The 15,488-nt window shown below is 44.6% G+C and overlaps 1 protein-coding gene across 1 annotated transcript; it reads right to left on the bottom strand.

The window, feature by feature from the left end:
• Positions 1–7,087: 7,087 nt before the first annotated feature.
• On the bottom strand, positions 7,088–14,431 carry trib2 (tribbles pseudokinase 2). Its single transcript, XM_030405787.1, has 3 exons — positions 12,843–14,431; positions 11,095–11,387; positions 7,088–8,641 (listed from the first exon to the last, which is right to left on the bottom strand). Exons 1-3 carry the CDS (start codon positions 13,110–13,112, stop codon positions 8,167–8,169), a joined length of 1,038 nt encoding a protein of 345 aa, XP_030261647.1. The 5' UTR covers positions 13,113–14,431; the 3' UTR covers positions 7,088–8,166.
• Positions 14,432–15,488: the final 1,057 nt, after the last annotated feature.

Below are 15,488 nucleotides of genomic sequence, written 5' to 3'. Positions count from 1 at the left end.
CTGAGTTAATTGAATTGCAGAATACTTATATTCCTGCCGAGGAACTGAGGAGTAAGCGAGGAGTAAGTGCTATACGGTGAGACGTCATCCCCCTGGCTCTGTGCTCTGACAGAATACTGAGCACAGAAAGCACACAACATATTTTCAGATGAGAGCGCTCCATGTGTCTGTGCGAGCATGATGACACCAGAGCATTTCCCCATATTGGTGATTGGATGTTGTCCAAACAGTAAGAAGAGCCGTAAGGGGGGGGGGGGGGGCACATAGGGGAGAGATACCTGTGAAACTGCTCTTTAAAGGGACAGTTCACCGCCAAAATCAAAGACACATATTTCTCCCCTTAGCTGTAGCGCTATTCTTCTACTCAGATTGTTTTCGTGGGAGCTGCCAAGCTTTTAAGATCGCGCTCGGCTCGCCGTGCCAACACGATACCTTTTTGAAAAACACAACAGTAAGAGCTTGTTTCTGCTGGAAACAAGGCGGTGATGTCACCAAAAACAGCGTTTTATCACTTCAGTTTCCGAGGGAGGCCAATTTCTCTCAGAGAGACTAATGCGCGCTTTTATAACCAGCAGGCCAGAGTGTTGTTTCGCTCTACTTTCTGGTCTACCAAAGACGAGTGCTGAGTGTGAGAGAGTGCTGGCTAAAACCAACAGGAAGAGCACACATCGCGCCTATTTTGATTTTCTTATCGACTGGTTTTGTAAGGTACTAAATGGACGTGCACCAGACAATTTCTCCAAATTGCCTTTGGTTTAAGAAGCAGGCAGGGCCCCTCTCTCACCCCCCCGGCTCTTCTCACTTAGCTGTTTCACAAAGCGGAGCAACACAACAAAAAAAAAAACATTTGGTGGTGCTGCTTTTAGCCGTTATGCTCCGAGCTGTCGAGGCAGCCTTCTGGCGGAACTGAAGAGGCGCCGGGAATATTTCATTTTCATTTTTTCATTTTGCATCTTTTATCATTTGGACTCCTCTTATTTTATTGCAGTCATGTTGTGCATTAGTCGCTAAATCCATTCTTTAAAAAAAAAAAAAAAAAAAAAATCCATTCTTTTTTGTTTCAATTGCTTGCAATGCACTTTGAATTGTATTTTTGATTTGCTGAGAGATGTTACATGAATGATGTCTGATTTGATTTGTTTTGTTGGCGAGCACTCCGGCGGTTCCAAGGAATCGTGCGCCGACTGATGTCTGAGAAGCTGCTGCTCGTGACAGCGTGGGGCGTGAGCGTTAATGGCGTCCTCCGCGGCTGAGCTGCGACTTCAGCTCGCTCGGCGGTGATGCACTTCTTGCGTGGTGATGCGACTGGTGGGCGTAGTGCGGCAGAAAGAAAACAGCTCCGACATGAAATTGGAACAACAAGGTCTGCGGATTATCCTGAGTTACCGGGTCAGGATCTCTGGAGGAGACGTTGCTGTTGAGTTTTATGTTTTTGTTGCCTTGAGCACCGCAAGCTAAGTGTCATCTAGATCCATTATATTCAACTCCAATGGCTCCAAAACTCGGCCATGCATGCCAAAAATATGTAGATACACACGCAGCACTGCAAGTAAGAGGAGATTTGCGTATTTTTGATTTGTGGGTGAACTGCCCCTTTAAAAATAAGTTAATTTGCTCACTTTCTAAGAGGATAAATTGGGAATATCCTAGATTTCAGCGATCTTCCAAGTGTCAGCTTTGGCCTCTCTATCTCCCACAGTGGGGAGATAGTATTATTAATATCTCCCATTCATCAGAGAAAATAGCCCACAGTACTTCCTCCCTAAATCCGTTATCTCACACCCATATTAATCTCCATAGAAACTGGACTGCGAAAGAAGATTACTGTGACAGCAGGATTTTCCGGGGCAGCGGGTCACTGCATATGTTGTAGCACAAACACAACTTGTTTGGATTTTATAGTAAGACAAAAAAAAATACGACTGTCCCTGAAGTTAATCTTCCGCTTTAGTGCTAACGGAGCACTTCCAGGCTGTATGTTTGTGTTTTTTTCCTGCAGAAAAAGCCAGGGACAATAGACAAACATTGAACTGCCAAGAAGAAGAAGAAAAAAAAACAAACTTGTGATTGGAATGGCACTCCCATTTAACTGAACAGCTAAATCACGGGGCGTTAGAATAAGCTGCAAACACACATCAATTATTTAGCTCAAACAGAACCGGAGTCTGAGATGTTTTTCGGAGCCTTGAAAAAAGTTTGCGAGTGTCAACAGCTTTCCCTGTCAGCCTGGCAGATTGTGGAAAAAGAACGGCGCTGAATGAAGAGTGTAAACACGAGATGAATAACTCCTGTCAACAGACAATACACGCAGGCAGGGGGATGGGAACGTGGCTGTGTGCAGTCCTGGCTTGTTTCTCTTTCTGCAACCACTAATGACGTCTATAACTAGAATTTTCTTAATTTGTATAACCAGTCAGACTCTGGTGAGGATGGTAATAGTAGAACGGTTTGCTGAGGAAGTGTTGTTTGTGCTCTGAAACTGCTGCTATACTGCAACGTGGTGTCATCAGCAGAAGCTCTCTAATTAGCCCAACTGCACAGCTGAGAGATCCAAACTTGAACACACATTAACAACTGCAACAAATGAGCCGCGCATCTAAGACACCGTGCAGAATATATGGCAAACTTAAAAAATGCAATGTGTCATTATAGTTCTAACTACTCAGCAGTGTGGAGTATTAGTTACAATTAACTCCACCTTGAAACAGCTGCAACAGTAAAACACCTCTCAGACATTCAGGTGCCGTTTGCTAATAATTCACCCGTTGTTAAAGCTGCAACATGTGACTTTATTAAAGGGACAGTGTGTAATATATCAAGTATTTAGCGCCATCTAGCTGTGAGGTTCCACATTGCAACACTCCTGTGCTCACCCCTCCCGTTCTGAAGACGTTGGAGACGTTCCAGAAGCTACGGTGGCCCTGATGGACAAGGAACTCATTTTCAAAATATGGACTCTTTCCCAAAAGCATAGAGTATTTCTACTGATTCAAGTAATGAGGTAAAGATGTAGTTAGCTATCAAGGCTATAAAAATATAAAACTCGCTGAGCTCCCTCTCAGTTCCGCAGTCAAGCTAGCTTTGAGCGAAAACGCGTTTAGCCTTACTACGTAGTACCACGTAGTGCTTTGTGTCCCTCTCGGCAGTCCATGGTTTTTTTAAAACTGGAAAGACATGGCGGCCTCCATAGAGCTTGCCCGTGCTGTGTATATTCAGATAGGTAATTCTTCGCTCAGGAGGATAAGTCAGATTGTTGGCAGAGGTAATTGTACACCAATGAGGACTTACTTATGAACGAAGACGTTGATTTGAGTTAATAAATTACTTAAATCATTGCACACTGTCCCTTTAAGGCTGAATACATTTAATAATGCTTTATAGCAATGGTTTCAAATGTGTGCAAAACAGCCTCCATAGCACGTGTTATAATCACCTTGTGCGCTTGTATTTTTGGTTCTGGGGAAGGATTTTCTTTTTGAGAGAATTTGCCTCGTATAAAGATATGAATGTGTACAAAATACTGATATAGTAAATTATAAACTAATTTATTACCATTGTTGTATATTTGTATATTGCAGACATGATGATAATTATGTATGGTTGTAACACAAATCCCATAGCACACCACCAAGCTACAAGCCATTAAAGGGGGACTCTTTACACTTTTACACTTCAATACATTATTTATTAGCCACTAATTGGTGGTGAGTTACAGCTAACAATCCCAAATCAGAAAGTGGTACCCGCATTTTAGTCAGTGGTAATAATACAACAGTACAGTATACAATGTGGTAGACTAATGTAGCACTGAATCAGTCGACAGTGCATCATAAAGACAAGATGTAAATGCACTTCCATGCAAAACAGTTTTAGGTTGTTTTTTTTTTCTCAGTAAGAATGAATGTATTAATTTCAATACATTTACAATTGTGCACAACAGACAAGGTGTTGTCAAAAAGACAAAGTGTGTATATGAATACAAGAAACCAAACATCAGCTAAATAAAACTAAAAACCATAGTTCCCCTCACCACCACCACCACCGCCTTCAGCATAATATTATACACATAATATTAGTCAAACAACAGATGATGGACAGGCAGACAAACAAACAAGCCGGCAAGCAGAAAGGTAAACAGACAAACAAACTCTGTTGGCTTTATGATTAATCACAACAGTCACTGATGTAGAACATGAATATGCATTGGTATTTATATCTGGAGAAAAGAAAGGGAGGCTATAAAATTCAAATAACGGTTATAGACACATTATATCATATGGCGGTGAAGTGTGGGGTCAACATACCATCCACGAACTCCCACTGGAAGCCCAGCGTGCAGCGTTATGCAGGACAGAACTCGACCCAATGCTCTGTGTTAATTAAAATTCAAAAGCGAGTAATCAAAGTGTCTGAATGATTCTTATCTAGTGACCTCTTCAGAGTCAGAGTCCAGGAGTTGAACCAAGATAAGAGTCCTTCCTGCAAGCTGGTCCTGAAGATCTGCCCACACACACACACACACACACACACACACACACACACACACATAAATAAATACAAATATCTCTTGGGTTTATCCATCTCCCCGAATGTCAAAAAGTGCCTTATCTATGTGGGGAGAAAAGTTCCACACTTAAGTGAGTAAACGTGTGTAGGTTTAAAATGTATTTCTTATCTTTGGGCAATCTATTTCGTTGTCTTGTGTCAAATGCAATCATTCAATGATTTGTAATTTATGCTTTGGCCATAATGTAACTTAAACTTTGGTGCCAATAAATATTTGGGGGGCTAAAGTTTCAGTTCACTTACAAATTCAGAGTTTCCACAGAGGTGTCGAGAAATTGTGTGTTTGGTTTTGGTTAAATTCAGTTATTCGTTCAAAGAAAGACAAAGCGGATCCATTGTGACGTTGTGGCTTAATTTCCAGTTGAGCAGCATTATTTCTTTCTCTATGGTCAGGGTGATGAGCGTGGCGTTGGTTTATCAGTGTAGGCCACAAAAACAATCATTTTCTAAATAAATATCATTAGATTGAGGTGTTTCTACCCCTGTACTTCACCACTCGTGCCACTAGAGGTCAGTCTATCATTCAGTAGCTTAAGTTTACTATGGCAGTTATCTGTCCATCGAGCTCTAACAGCAGCACTCTGCATCGTTTATATTCAGCCCGGCATATAAACTGTTCACCGACATCAGAACACTCTCTGCCACAGTGATCCATTCTGATTGCGTTGAAAATGGGAACTTTGGCCCTCAAAAACTGACAGCGAGAAGGCGAACATTTGGGCATCACATGCATCAGCTGCCTGACAGATCTAACCTTAATCAGGATTACTCTGCGTGAACATGACAGGTGCAGAACAGCTCTGGGCACACACACACACACACACACACACACTGACACACAGATGTTGGTCCACATGTGTTCCTAGCATTGCATAAGAAAAAAAAAAAAAAAAAAAGGAATGCGAAGTGATTTTGTGAGGTCAGCAGTGCAGGTCAGCTGGAGCGTTGCAGAAGCTACACTGCTCTCATACTGAACAGAAAGAGAGAGGCTGCAGTTAAGGGCGTCTCGCAGGAGTGCCACGAGGAAAATTATTAGACTGAAGAGCTTTTTCCTCGAGCCTCGTGTGTGCGATCATTTAGATGAAGTGGGGCTGACAGAACGGTTCAGACGGAGCAGAAAGCCTGTTTTTTTTCTTTTTCTTTTTCTTTTTCTTCTCTCCCCGCTCATTTGGAATCCATTCAAGTTCTGTCAGTGATTGCAATCTCATGATGAACCGGGGAGTGCTTCTGTTAGGGCGCGCCTGCCTGAGAGCGTACTGGAAGTGAAAAATAATGATTTGTCATATGCGGATGTATGAAAAGGGGCTGCAGAAATCACTGGGGGGATGAACGGCCGCCTCTCGCCCCTTCAGTCAGATATGAAAGGAAAGGATTCCTCTGACAGGCCGTCAGAATGGATTATCCCATTGAGATGTCAGTGCAATTTTATAATTCAATGAGCGTTTGAATGAGTAAGGTGCCACACGATTTCTTTACTGGAAAATGTTTTATTATGTATTATTGACCAAACAAACACATCACGCCTTCGTTTAGGTAACAAGGGTACAGTATGACAAGGTGTAATGCTGCATGTCGTGTCGTCTAGTAGCTTTCGACTCTATGTGCTGATCAAGTGCACGGAGAAAAATAAACAACAAAGTCAAATAAGCAGTTCACAATTTATTTACTGAATAAATTTGGACAAAAAACACCAGAATCTGTTTTTTTTTTTTGTTTTTTTTTAACGATACAATCAGAACATCTGAGGCAGATATCCCACCATGCACCACCCCCCTCCATGAAACCAAAAAAAAAAAAAAAAAACTTAACATTAGCACCAAATCAGCACCAACTTAAATAAAAGGTAGCTCTGTCTACAAAAAAAAAACCGATAAAAGCAATATTTTTTTTTTTATTTATTATTGAAAAGCAACTCAGAAAAGTAGCAAATTGAGAATTTTCATGTTTTTTAAACTTTTCTTAAAAAACAAGCACCCTCCTCCCCCCCCCCAAACACACACCACCCTCCCCTTCCCTCCCTCCCTCCCCCCCCTGCTAGGCAGGCTATAGCATTCATGGGGCACATGCCAATGACTAGATTAAAAAACACAAATTCAAGTAACATTGAGATACGACAAAACATGTCCACTGGTACCCATTCCGAGCATGATCGTTTCACAGAACCTACGCAGGCAGTAGAAAAACTAACATGAGGTCCTGGAGTGAGCATGTCATAGCAATACTATCACTGAATATCTCGTATCAAGTTTTTAAAAAGAAACGAGGGAGACCGGGTGTCATGGGGGCTGTCGGCGGGGGGGGCGGGCGGCACCAGAATACTGGCACTGAAGAGATTCTACAACTTCAGACAGACGTTTTCCTCTCTGTGCCCGTCCTGTGTCAAGATATTGCCTACATCATACATGAAAAAAAGGAATCTCTGGATAAAGAAAAACCCTGCAATGTAGTTTTAAATATATATATTTATTTATATATATTTTTTTTTATATATATATAGCTGTTACAATTTAAATAAATGTTACGTTTCTCCTTTTTTTTTTCTACAACTTAAGAATGAATTTAAATAAGAGGAAGCTAATTTTTTTATTTTTTTTTTTAAAAGGTGGAATCGTCCGTTCACCTATAACACATCGAGTGCATGACGCCATGTTTGGAGGCTTACCAAGAATAAACAGTTTAAGATTTGAGGTTTAAGGGAGTGATATTAAAGCAGCAGTAACGACAGAGTGGAATAGCTTGAAAAAAAACATCAACAACAACAAAGAAAAAAAAGAAGAAGTGTGGTGGTGATTAATGAAGTGTGTGGTAAAGGCTTAGAAAGACTGAGGAGGCAGAAACATACAAACGACTGAAAACAAGGCCATCAAGGAGTTTAATGACTATGTCAGAATTATCAATGATGTGAAACGGAGACAAAATGAGAGACGACGAAACAAAACTTGAAACAAAGACGAGGTCAGCCATGTTGATGAAGATGATGATGATGATGATGATGATGATGATGAAAAAAAACCTAAGCTGCTCCGTTTATTAACCAGTGATCCCAGGTCAGGGATAATCACCTTGTATTTTGTCTAACAATAGAACTTAGGGTTGTGATTTCTGACCCTGGGTCTGTGGTTTTTAAATTGGTACCACCTAAAGCTATGAAAGAAAAAAAAAACAAAATTGGTACGAAAAGTTGTGGTGTCGCAGTTTGTCAGTTCACTTTGAACTGTTCTCCTTGGTTTCCTGTGTTCTTATGTCCCTTCATGCTTTCCATAGTGTCAAAAATGGTGAATGTGTCTACTTTTATGAGCACCACATTAAACCAAACAGATCCAAAAAGAACATTTTGCTACATTGGTTGCAACTTTGCATGTCTGGCGGCGCCGTCCCCCGTAACGGGAGGTGCACCGCCAGGTGATGTATAGATGCCATTTGTCATGCCAGGCTCAAGGTTTTCCATGAAATGGTGGAAAAAGGAAACAAGATGGAAACACCTTTATTATGAGTGACAAATGTTCACCTATATAATCTCTAAACTACTGTTTTTGGCTCTGCTGTGAGCGTGGCGAGCCGACCGTGGCGGAGTCTTCTGTTTTGTGCTTGGTTGTTTGCTCAGCTGAAGAACTGTTCCAGTTCCTCCTCCATGTTCACCTCAGGCACCATCTGCTCCTGCTCCCTTTCCCCTCTACCGTGCACCACGGCGCCCCCTAGCGCGCCGGAGGAAGCGAACCAGGGGTGCTCCAGAATCTCCCGAGAGGTGAGGCGCTCTGCGGGTTCCCGTCGGAGGATGGAGCGGATCAGGCACTTGGCCTTGGGCGTGAGCGTCTCCGGGATGTTGAAGTGGCCTCTGCGGATTTTGCTGAACAGAGAGCCGGGCTCAACGTCGTGGAAAGGGTAGCGCCCGACGAGGATGGTGTAAAGCATGACGCCCAGACTCCAGACGTCAGCCGCCTTCCCCGAATAGCTGCCGTTGGCGTTGAGGATCTCAGGACTGACATAAGCTGGGCAGCCGTGTTTGTCTGACAGGGAGTCATCAAGACCATCCAGGATATAAGTGTCCTCGAGGCTCTCCAGCTTCACGAGGCTTCTGCAGACACACAAAAGGAACACACACAAAAAAAAAAAAGACGCATTGAACACGATGACAGCACTTAACAAAACAATGTACACATAGAATCTTTTGATAATCTGAACGTTATTATGTGATTATTCCTATCATAGCTCCAATCTCTGGATGCCAACTAACAAAAAGCAGAATACAAAAGGACACTCAAGTGGGGCAATTTGCTCTGATGGACATCTTGAGTGTTTTAGATCCATCGCTTTTGGATATCAGAGGAAGTAGAGCTCATAATGCTCTGGGCTTAAGTTTGACATTTCCTTTCACTTAGATAAAAAGCCCGGCCAAAAAGCATCGACGTACAAATAGGCTTTCCAAAAGAGCTCCACAATTGAAAAGAAACACAATTATGGGTGACTGATTGTCTTAGGTTTCATGCATTGAACTGTTTCGCTCCGAGAATTAAGGCCCTGACAATGCGGGGGGGGGGGTTTTTTCTCCCCCCGCCCTCTCAAAATAGCATCTATTTGCACTCTTCTCCCAGCCCCCCCACAATAGCAGCTATGATACCGTTGAGTGCTGGTAATAATGGCCGGTTGTTCAGAAGCGTTGTCGCTAAAGAATCTTAAGAGGCTCGGGCAGGAAAATGTTTCCGCGTGCACGGTAAGAGACACTTGTGGGGCTGTGCAAACGCTGCCATCTGCGTGTGAGGTCCACGAGACGGGATGCAGCAGACAATGATAGTAACGACTGGGAGCCACTGGCAAGACGGAGACCAAGAAGTACAGCATTTTGTAATTTTCTGCCATCTGTGACACTTGCCTACACATTTTTTTTTTTTTTTTAGCCCACTCACTGGTTCATCGTCTGTAATAATAGTTTGCTTTCATTAATATGCTGCAGAGCGTTTTCACATTTTCAGCCAGGAACACTCTATTGTTTCCCCGAGATCACGGCCATTGTTCCTCTGTGAGATAAAGAGCCAATGCGCTTTTTTTTTTTTTTAAATACAGCATATCACTGCCTGGTTAACAGCTCATTCGGAGGACATGCGCAAACCTATTATTACAGTAAGGAGGGCTTAGAACTTCAAATAAAATACTTTTTTTTTTTCTTGAATAGCGGCACGTTGTCTTTCTTTAAGCTAAGGGATGCCACGTGAGGATCCTGAAATGTCTCATGAGCTCGATGCAGGAGGAAGACGTCAGCAGGGCCTGTTTAGGTAGCTGGGCTTGATTCTATTCGAGGCCCACCTTTGACCGATGCTCTTTAAACAGACTACTGTTTGGCCAAAAGTTCACAGCAGTGTGACAAAATCAACTCAGGAAGCTGCTGAGGAAGCCTGCTCAGGTATAACTCTTGTGTGTGGTCTTCTCCCCCTCGCCTTCTGTTACACACTTGGCGTCGAGCCAGAGAATATCTCAGAGTCTCTAAAGCGGCTTCGCCTTCCCGTCTCTGCGCTGTCGCTGCCACTGAACCAGGACTGAAAGGGCGTAAGAGGATTCCTGACAGGCTATATCGTAAATGTGACCCAATACTGTCTTTGAACCAACACTCTTTAAATTCACCAGACATCAATCATTTAATGGGAGGAGCAGAGGGCGAGCTGGGGGTCGGGTGTAGCATTCAAGGTCACTGGACCTGTACTGAATGTGTGAGACAGCTCAACTTCCCTTTTTCCACAGTTAGCGCCAAAGAGTGATGTCACACATTCAGATAGAGGGCATCAAAGTGCAGTCTGTGCCTGTGCAACGGGACCCGGCTGTCAAGGACTTTCCCCTTCAGAACCTTGAGCGTTTGCATTGACATACGTACGAAGTGTAATAAAATATTTTAAGTCTGACATGTGCTCAATATAAAAATATATATACACATATATATATATATATATATCTTCATTAATAAAAAAAGGAGCTCTCAGGTTGCTGTGGCAACAGATGCCTGAATGTTATGCATGTAGTTTTGAAATGCTGCCAGCAGGGGTCAGTAGACCTTTGTTGTGTAAGTGTGAGTCCACAGATTTCTCCTGCTGATCACTACAGAAGTGCAGCAGTGGCAAAAGCTCGCCTTAATTGCAAATCTGTCATGCCAAAGCTGACATCTTTTCCCTGCGTTTCAGTTACACCACCGTTGGAGTAACTGCACTGCAATGCAAAAATCCATATCTATATATACATATACACACACACTGTATATACTGTACACACTGTATATGCCGAGTGTATACTAAACGTCGTGCACAAAAATAGCTGGGGGAGACACAAAGGGCTTATGTTTCCTGTACTCTGCATAACATCTGGGAGAGGCATGTCAGTCTTGCATCGTGTCGGTTTACACCATCCTGCATGTAAACTGAGATACTATAACACAGCTAATCCTGGCGCTTATTATGTCACACACACACATGTACAGATGAAACAGAGAAGTAGTGCATACAGTCAAATACTCTACAAAGATGAAATGCTTTCTGCACAACTCACCTGTCCTCATTCTTGAAGACAAACTTCCTCAGTTTGAGGTCACGGAGGACCAGTCCGTTGTCGTGGCAATGTGCCACGGCTGAGGCTATCTGATGGAAGAGCCGGGCAGCCTCGTCCTCCCGCAACTTCTTGCAGGTGCGGACGAAAGAGTGCATGTCTCCATAGCTCCTCTCAAAGAACACGTAGGCTCGAGTCTCCCCGAGCAAGATCTCCAGGATTTGGTTAATGTGCTGGTGCTGGCCCAGGGCGAAGTAGGCCGCCAGTGACTCCTGGTATCGTCCAATGTCAAAAACCTGCAATCATAAGAGAGGAAAAGCCTTTAAGCTTACCGTCTATTTTGAGCCAAGTGGCCTTTTGTTTAAATCGAGGGTGACCTACAAGCGCTACTGACTCATTAGGTGGTTGTTTGTGTGACACGAAACTTGTGTTTACTCTTTTGGCAGAGGGAGTAGGGTTGCACGGAGGCAAAGTGAAAGCCTTGTGTCAGTGAACGTATTGTACTGCAGCCTGGGGTTGCAGTGTCTCTTTTGTTTCCATAGAAACACCCCACCACCACCACACCACCACCACCACCACCAATTGACTTTCAGAGCAACCAGCCCAGGTGAGAGGGCTCCTCTGCACGCAGTCAATACAAATACACCCCTCAGCTCTCGAGATCTTAAGTTGAAACGTAGGCCTCCAGCTAGGCATGAATGATCAATCCAAAGTGTGGATTGATTGGTGCTGGCACAAGAGCAAGACGAGGTCAAAAGGCAGTTAGCTCACAGGCTGTGCCAAAGGCCGTTAATTTGTTATTGCCATGACGAAACATTATCTCGAGTCAAAAGGTACGGGTTACTGGATATGTCATGCCTTGCGAGTCCAACGGTGCATGTAACTATTGTCTCAATTCATCAATCCACTTAAGCCTGCTCAAAGGTGGAATGTACCTCAGGGATAACCCCGCTGCCCTTATAATGAGTAATATGCCAAAGTCAATACTGCCTATAAATGCGGTGAGGAAAGGGTGTGTTTTCACCCTCTGGGGAAAAGTGGTTTATTCTTATGGTTGGGTTGGAGAGTGGGGGTCAATACTGGAGTCAATGTTACACAGCAGCTGTGCAGTTTGAACTTGTAAAGTTCCCCCCATCCCCGTGTGCTTTTCCTCCCAGCAGATCACGATCCCAGCTATTCTCCGTGCAAAATGTGCATTGTGCCTACGCTCGTGCATCAAATATAAATCCCAGGGTTGAAATAATAGGATTATAGCGGCGCACTATGAGGAGAGAGAAGCCATATGTAAGAGAGAGGAGCGGGTGGGGGGGGAGAGAGGAGTGTGTGTGCGTGGTTACTCACTCCTTTGTCAACGTTACATCATGCAATCCAAACCACGCAGCTCGCCCCATTCACTTTTTCCATTAGGGCTGCCTGTGCCAGCTCTCTATTTACAATTCGGGCAATTATTGAAAAGTTTGAGGGGTGTGGATTTGCTGCAATAGCCCCCCCCCCCCCATTCAAAAAAATCCTACATATCAGCACAATACATATCTTTGCATTATGTGTGCATTACATTTAGGGGGAGTATGCACTGGAATAAAGCCACGATCATTCATTTATCCTGTGACAATGAATGCAGAAGGTGAGAAAACCTGCAAGAACACTGGAAATGTGATCACCCATGTGTGCAGAGGTAGAGAAGCTATTCTGGGAGCATCAAAAAAAAAAAGGAGACGTAGGAGACGTGTACCATTACTGTGCCTACTAACCTTACACACGAGCTCTTCCCCGCTGTGCAGGTGGGCGGCTCTGAAAACGTGGTCTCCCTCCAGTGGTTCCAACAAAAGGTAGTCCCCGATGCGGGAGATACAGTGCGAGGAGTCCGGGGTCTCCGGCGGGCTGGGGGACCCGAGGTTGGGGCTGAAGCTCTGGTGCGACTCTGTAGTCCTTAAGCAAGACAATTCTTCGAAGTCGTGCGATTTGTGCCGCGATCTCCCATAACGTGAAATGTTAATTGGATTTGACCTCTGTATGTTCATGAGGAAGAAGTGCGATAACTCCACAAAACCCTGGTGGTGGTGGGGAGGAGGAGGAGGAGGAGGCTGCTGCTGCTCCTTGTTCTCCTCCTGCTGCTGATCCTGGATCCGCAGCTGCAAAAAAATGGCACAAAAATCGTCCGGTTGCTAAATCTTGAATTTAAAAAAAAGTAAGGGGGGGTTTAATGTGCACCTTGCTGCTGGAGAACCGGAGAACAGGGAGAGCTGGCTCGTTGTTGGTGGAGGGTCTGTAATTTTTTTCTTCAACTGTTCATCTGGCCCCCTTTGTTTTCCATTCAAGGAGGTGAAGCCGGGCTAAAAAAAAAAAAAAAAATACAGGATAGCTGCCCCCTTCCAAAGTCGACTGAAAACCCTTTTTTTTTTTTGTACACAGACCTGCTGCAATTTCATTAACGTGAGCAGTGAAGTGAAACAAAGGCGAGCAGGAAAACTCAGCTTTTTTTCCCCCCTCTCTCACAATGAATGGAGAGTTTTAGCCCCGCAGCTTGTTTGCTAGCTTATCTCGCCGGTTAAACGGTGTAAATATATAATGTATATAAATGGCACGTTTCGTAAAACGGAAACAATTCGTTGGATACGGCTTACAGGCACATAGAAGGGGGGGTGGAAACACGCAAGAAGTGCACCAGCAAAACCGAGACAGAGAGCAAGTTTTGACTGCTATCTGTCGCTGCTGGGGTTTTTAAAGCCGAAATCTGACAGACAAATGATGGCTAGCAGGTGCAGAGCTAACTAGTTAGCTTCCCTCAGCTAACTAGTACCAGGTCAGTTGCACGGCCTTGTTCCCCGGGATCATGTTATCCGTGCACGGCGATTGTCATCTAGCACAGACGGAGGAGAAAACCCCCATCCGGGTTTGGGAAAAAATAAACAAGAAACAAAAAAAAAAGAGAGAAACACACACTGCTGGAGCTCTTTGTGTGCCGGGTGACGAAGCGACGTCCTCTTGTCTTTCTCTCTCTCTCTCTTTCTCTCTCTCTCTCTCTCTCTTGGTCCCGGTCCGAATGGGGGGAGAAAAGTGTCGTCTTGTGTTTTGTATGTCTTGCTGCTTGCTGGAAGGAAGGAAGGAAGGTAAGAAGGAAGGAAGGAAGGGACCGGCCGGCCGACTTTCCCAGGCCTATCCCTTGATTCAGCAGGACATCCTCTCTCCCGTGGTGCTGCTGTGCTTCTTACGTGGCCGGGAGGGGAAATCTAGTCCATTCAAGTGCGGAGGGGAGGCCAGCCGAGCTGCACACACTTGCTCTCACTGCGCCTGTACAGACTGGAGCGAGGGGAGCTGCTGCCTGGCTGCCTGGCTGAGGGAGGGAGGGAGGGAGGAGGGGAGGAAGGGGGGGGGGATTCTGCACACGCACGCGCACGTACTCACACACAGGAGAAGATACCGACCCGCCCCCCTGACGTCACTCCAGCATCGAAACCCCATTGGCCTTTACCGAGCTGGGTTTATAATGTGCAGCGCAGTCATGTGAGAACCATGTTAGTGTGGCTGCCTCTCCTCCTCTCCCCCTCCCTCCCCTCCCTCCCCTCCCTTCTCACCCCCTCCAGGAATCTAAATGCATCGCACGCTGGTAAATTGGATGGTGGAGGTGGTGGTGGTGGTGATGGAGGAGGAGGAGGCGTGTGAGAGTATAGCTACTGTACGTGCTGTGTTACAAATGTGTTTCCTCCTGCAAATGTCATTCAAGGGAAAGCAGCGAGGGGGGATCCCTCCTTCCTCTGTCGCCTTTTTCTCACGATGGCACGCAGCATCCAGCCATGCATCGGTGATGTGCATCTGCTAAAACAGACCCTGCATGCAGCTGTTGCGTTGGAAAAGGATGCACATAAGGATTGCTTTCATTGAAGATCATTCTGCTGATGCCGTTCGAGATTAATTAGTGAGTGGTTTGGTCTGAAAAATGTGCTTCCAAAGAGCCTAATGTGATGTCCCAGTGAAATTCAGTTTATTTATAATTTGAACCAGGCAGTGGTGGATTCAGGATGTTTGAGGTACAGGGGTAAAAAAAAAATTAAAGGGCACCATGTGTATGCAGGGGGGGGCACCATCGCACAGGCAGCTGTGAGATATTTATAGTGAAGAGACGGCAATTCACCATGTTTTGTCTACTGGAGGGGCAACTTAGAGGGCGCTAGCTTGTGTTATCTTCCACAGGGGCAACTCAGAGGGTGCTTTTAAAGCACTCCTTTGAACATAAGTTCACCAAGGGGCCATGAGCTGACCCCGGTCTCTCTGCACCACACATGAAAAGACATACAGCTAGGAACATGAACAGCAACAACAGAATAAGGTAATAAATAAAGAGGGGGAATGATGCAGGACAGGACTGTGCAGCAGCATGTGCAAAGAAAATATGTGTG

This window comes from Sparus aurata, chromosome 22 (assembly GCF_900880675.1).
Source record: "Sparus aurata chromosome 22, fSpaAur1.1, whole genome shotgun sequence".
NCBI lineage: Eukaryota > Metazoa > Chordata > Actinopteri > Spariformes > Sparidae > Sparus > Sparus aurata.
Note: the sequence above shows the minus strand (reverse complement) of the source record. Positions and strands in the feature narration are given on the sequence as shown.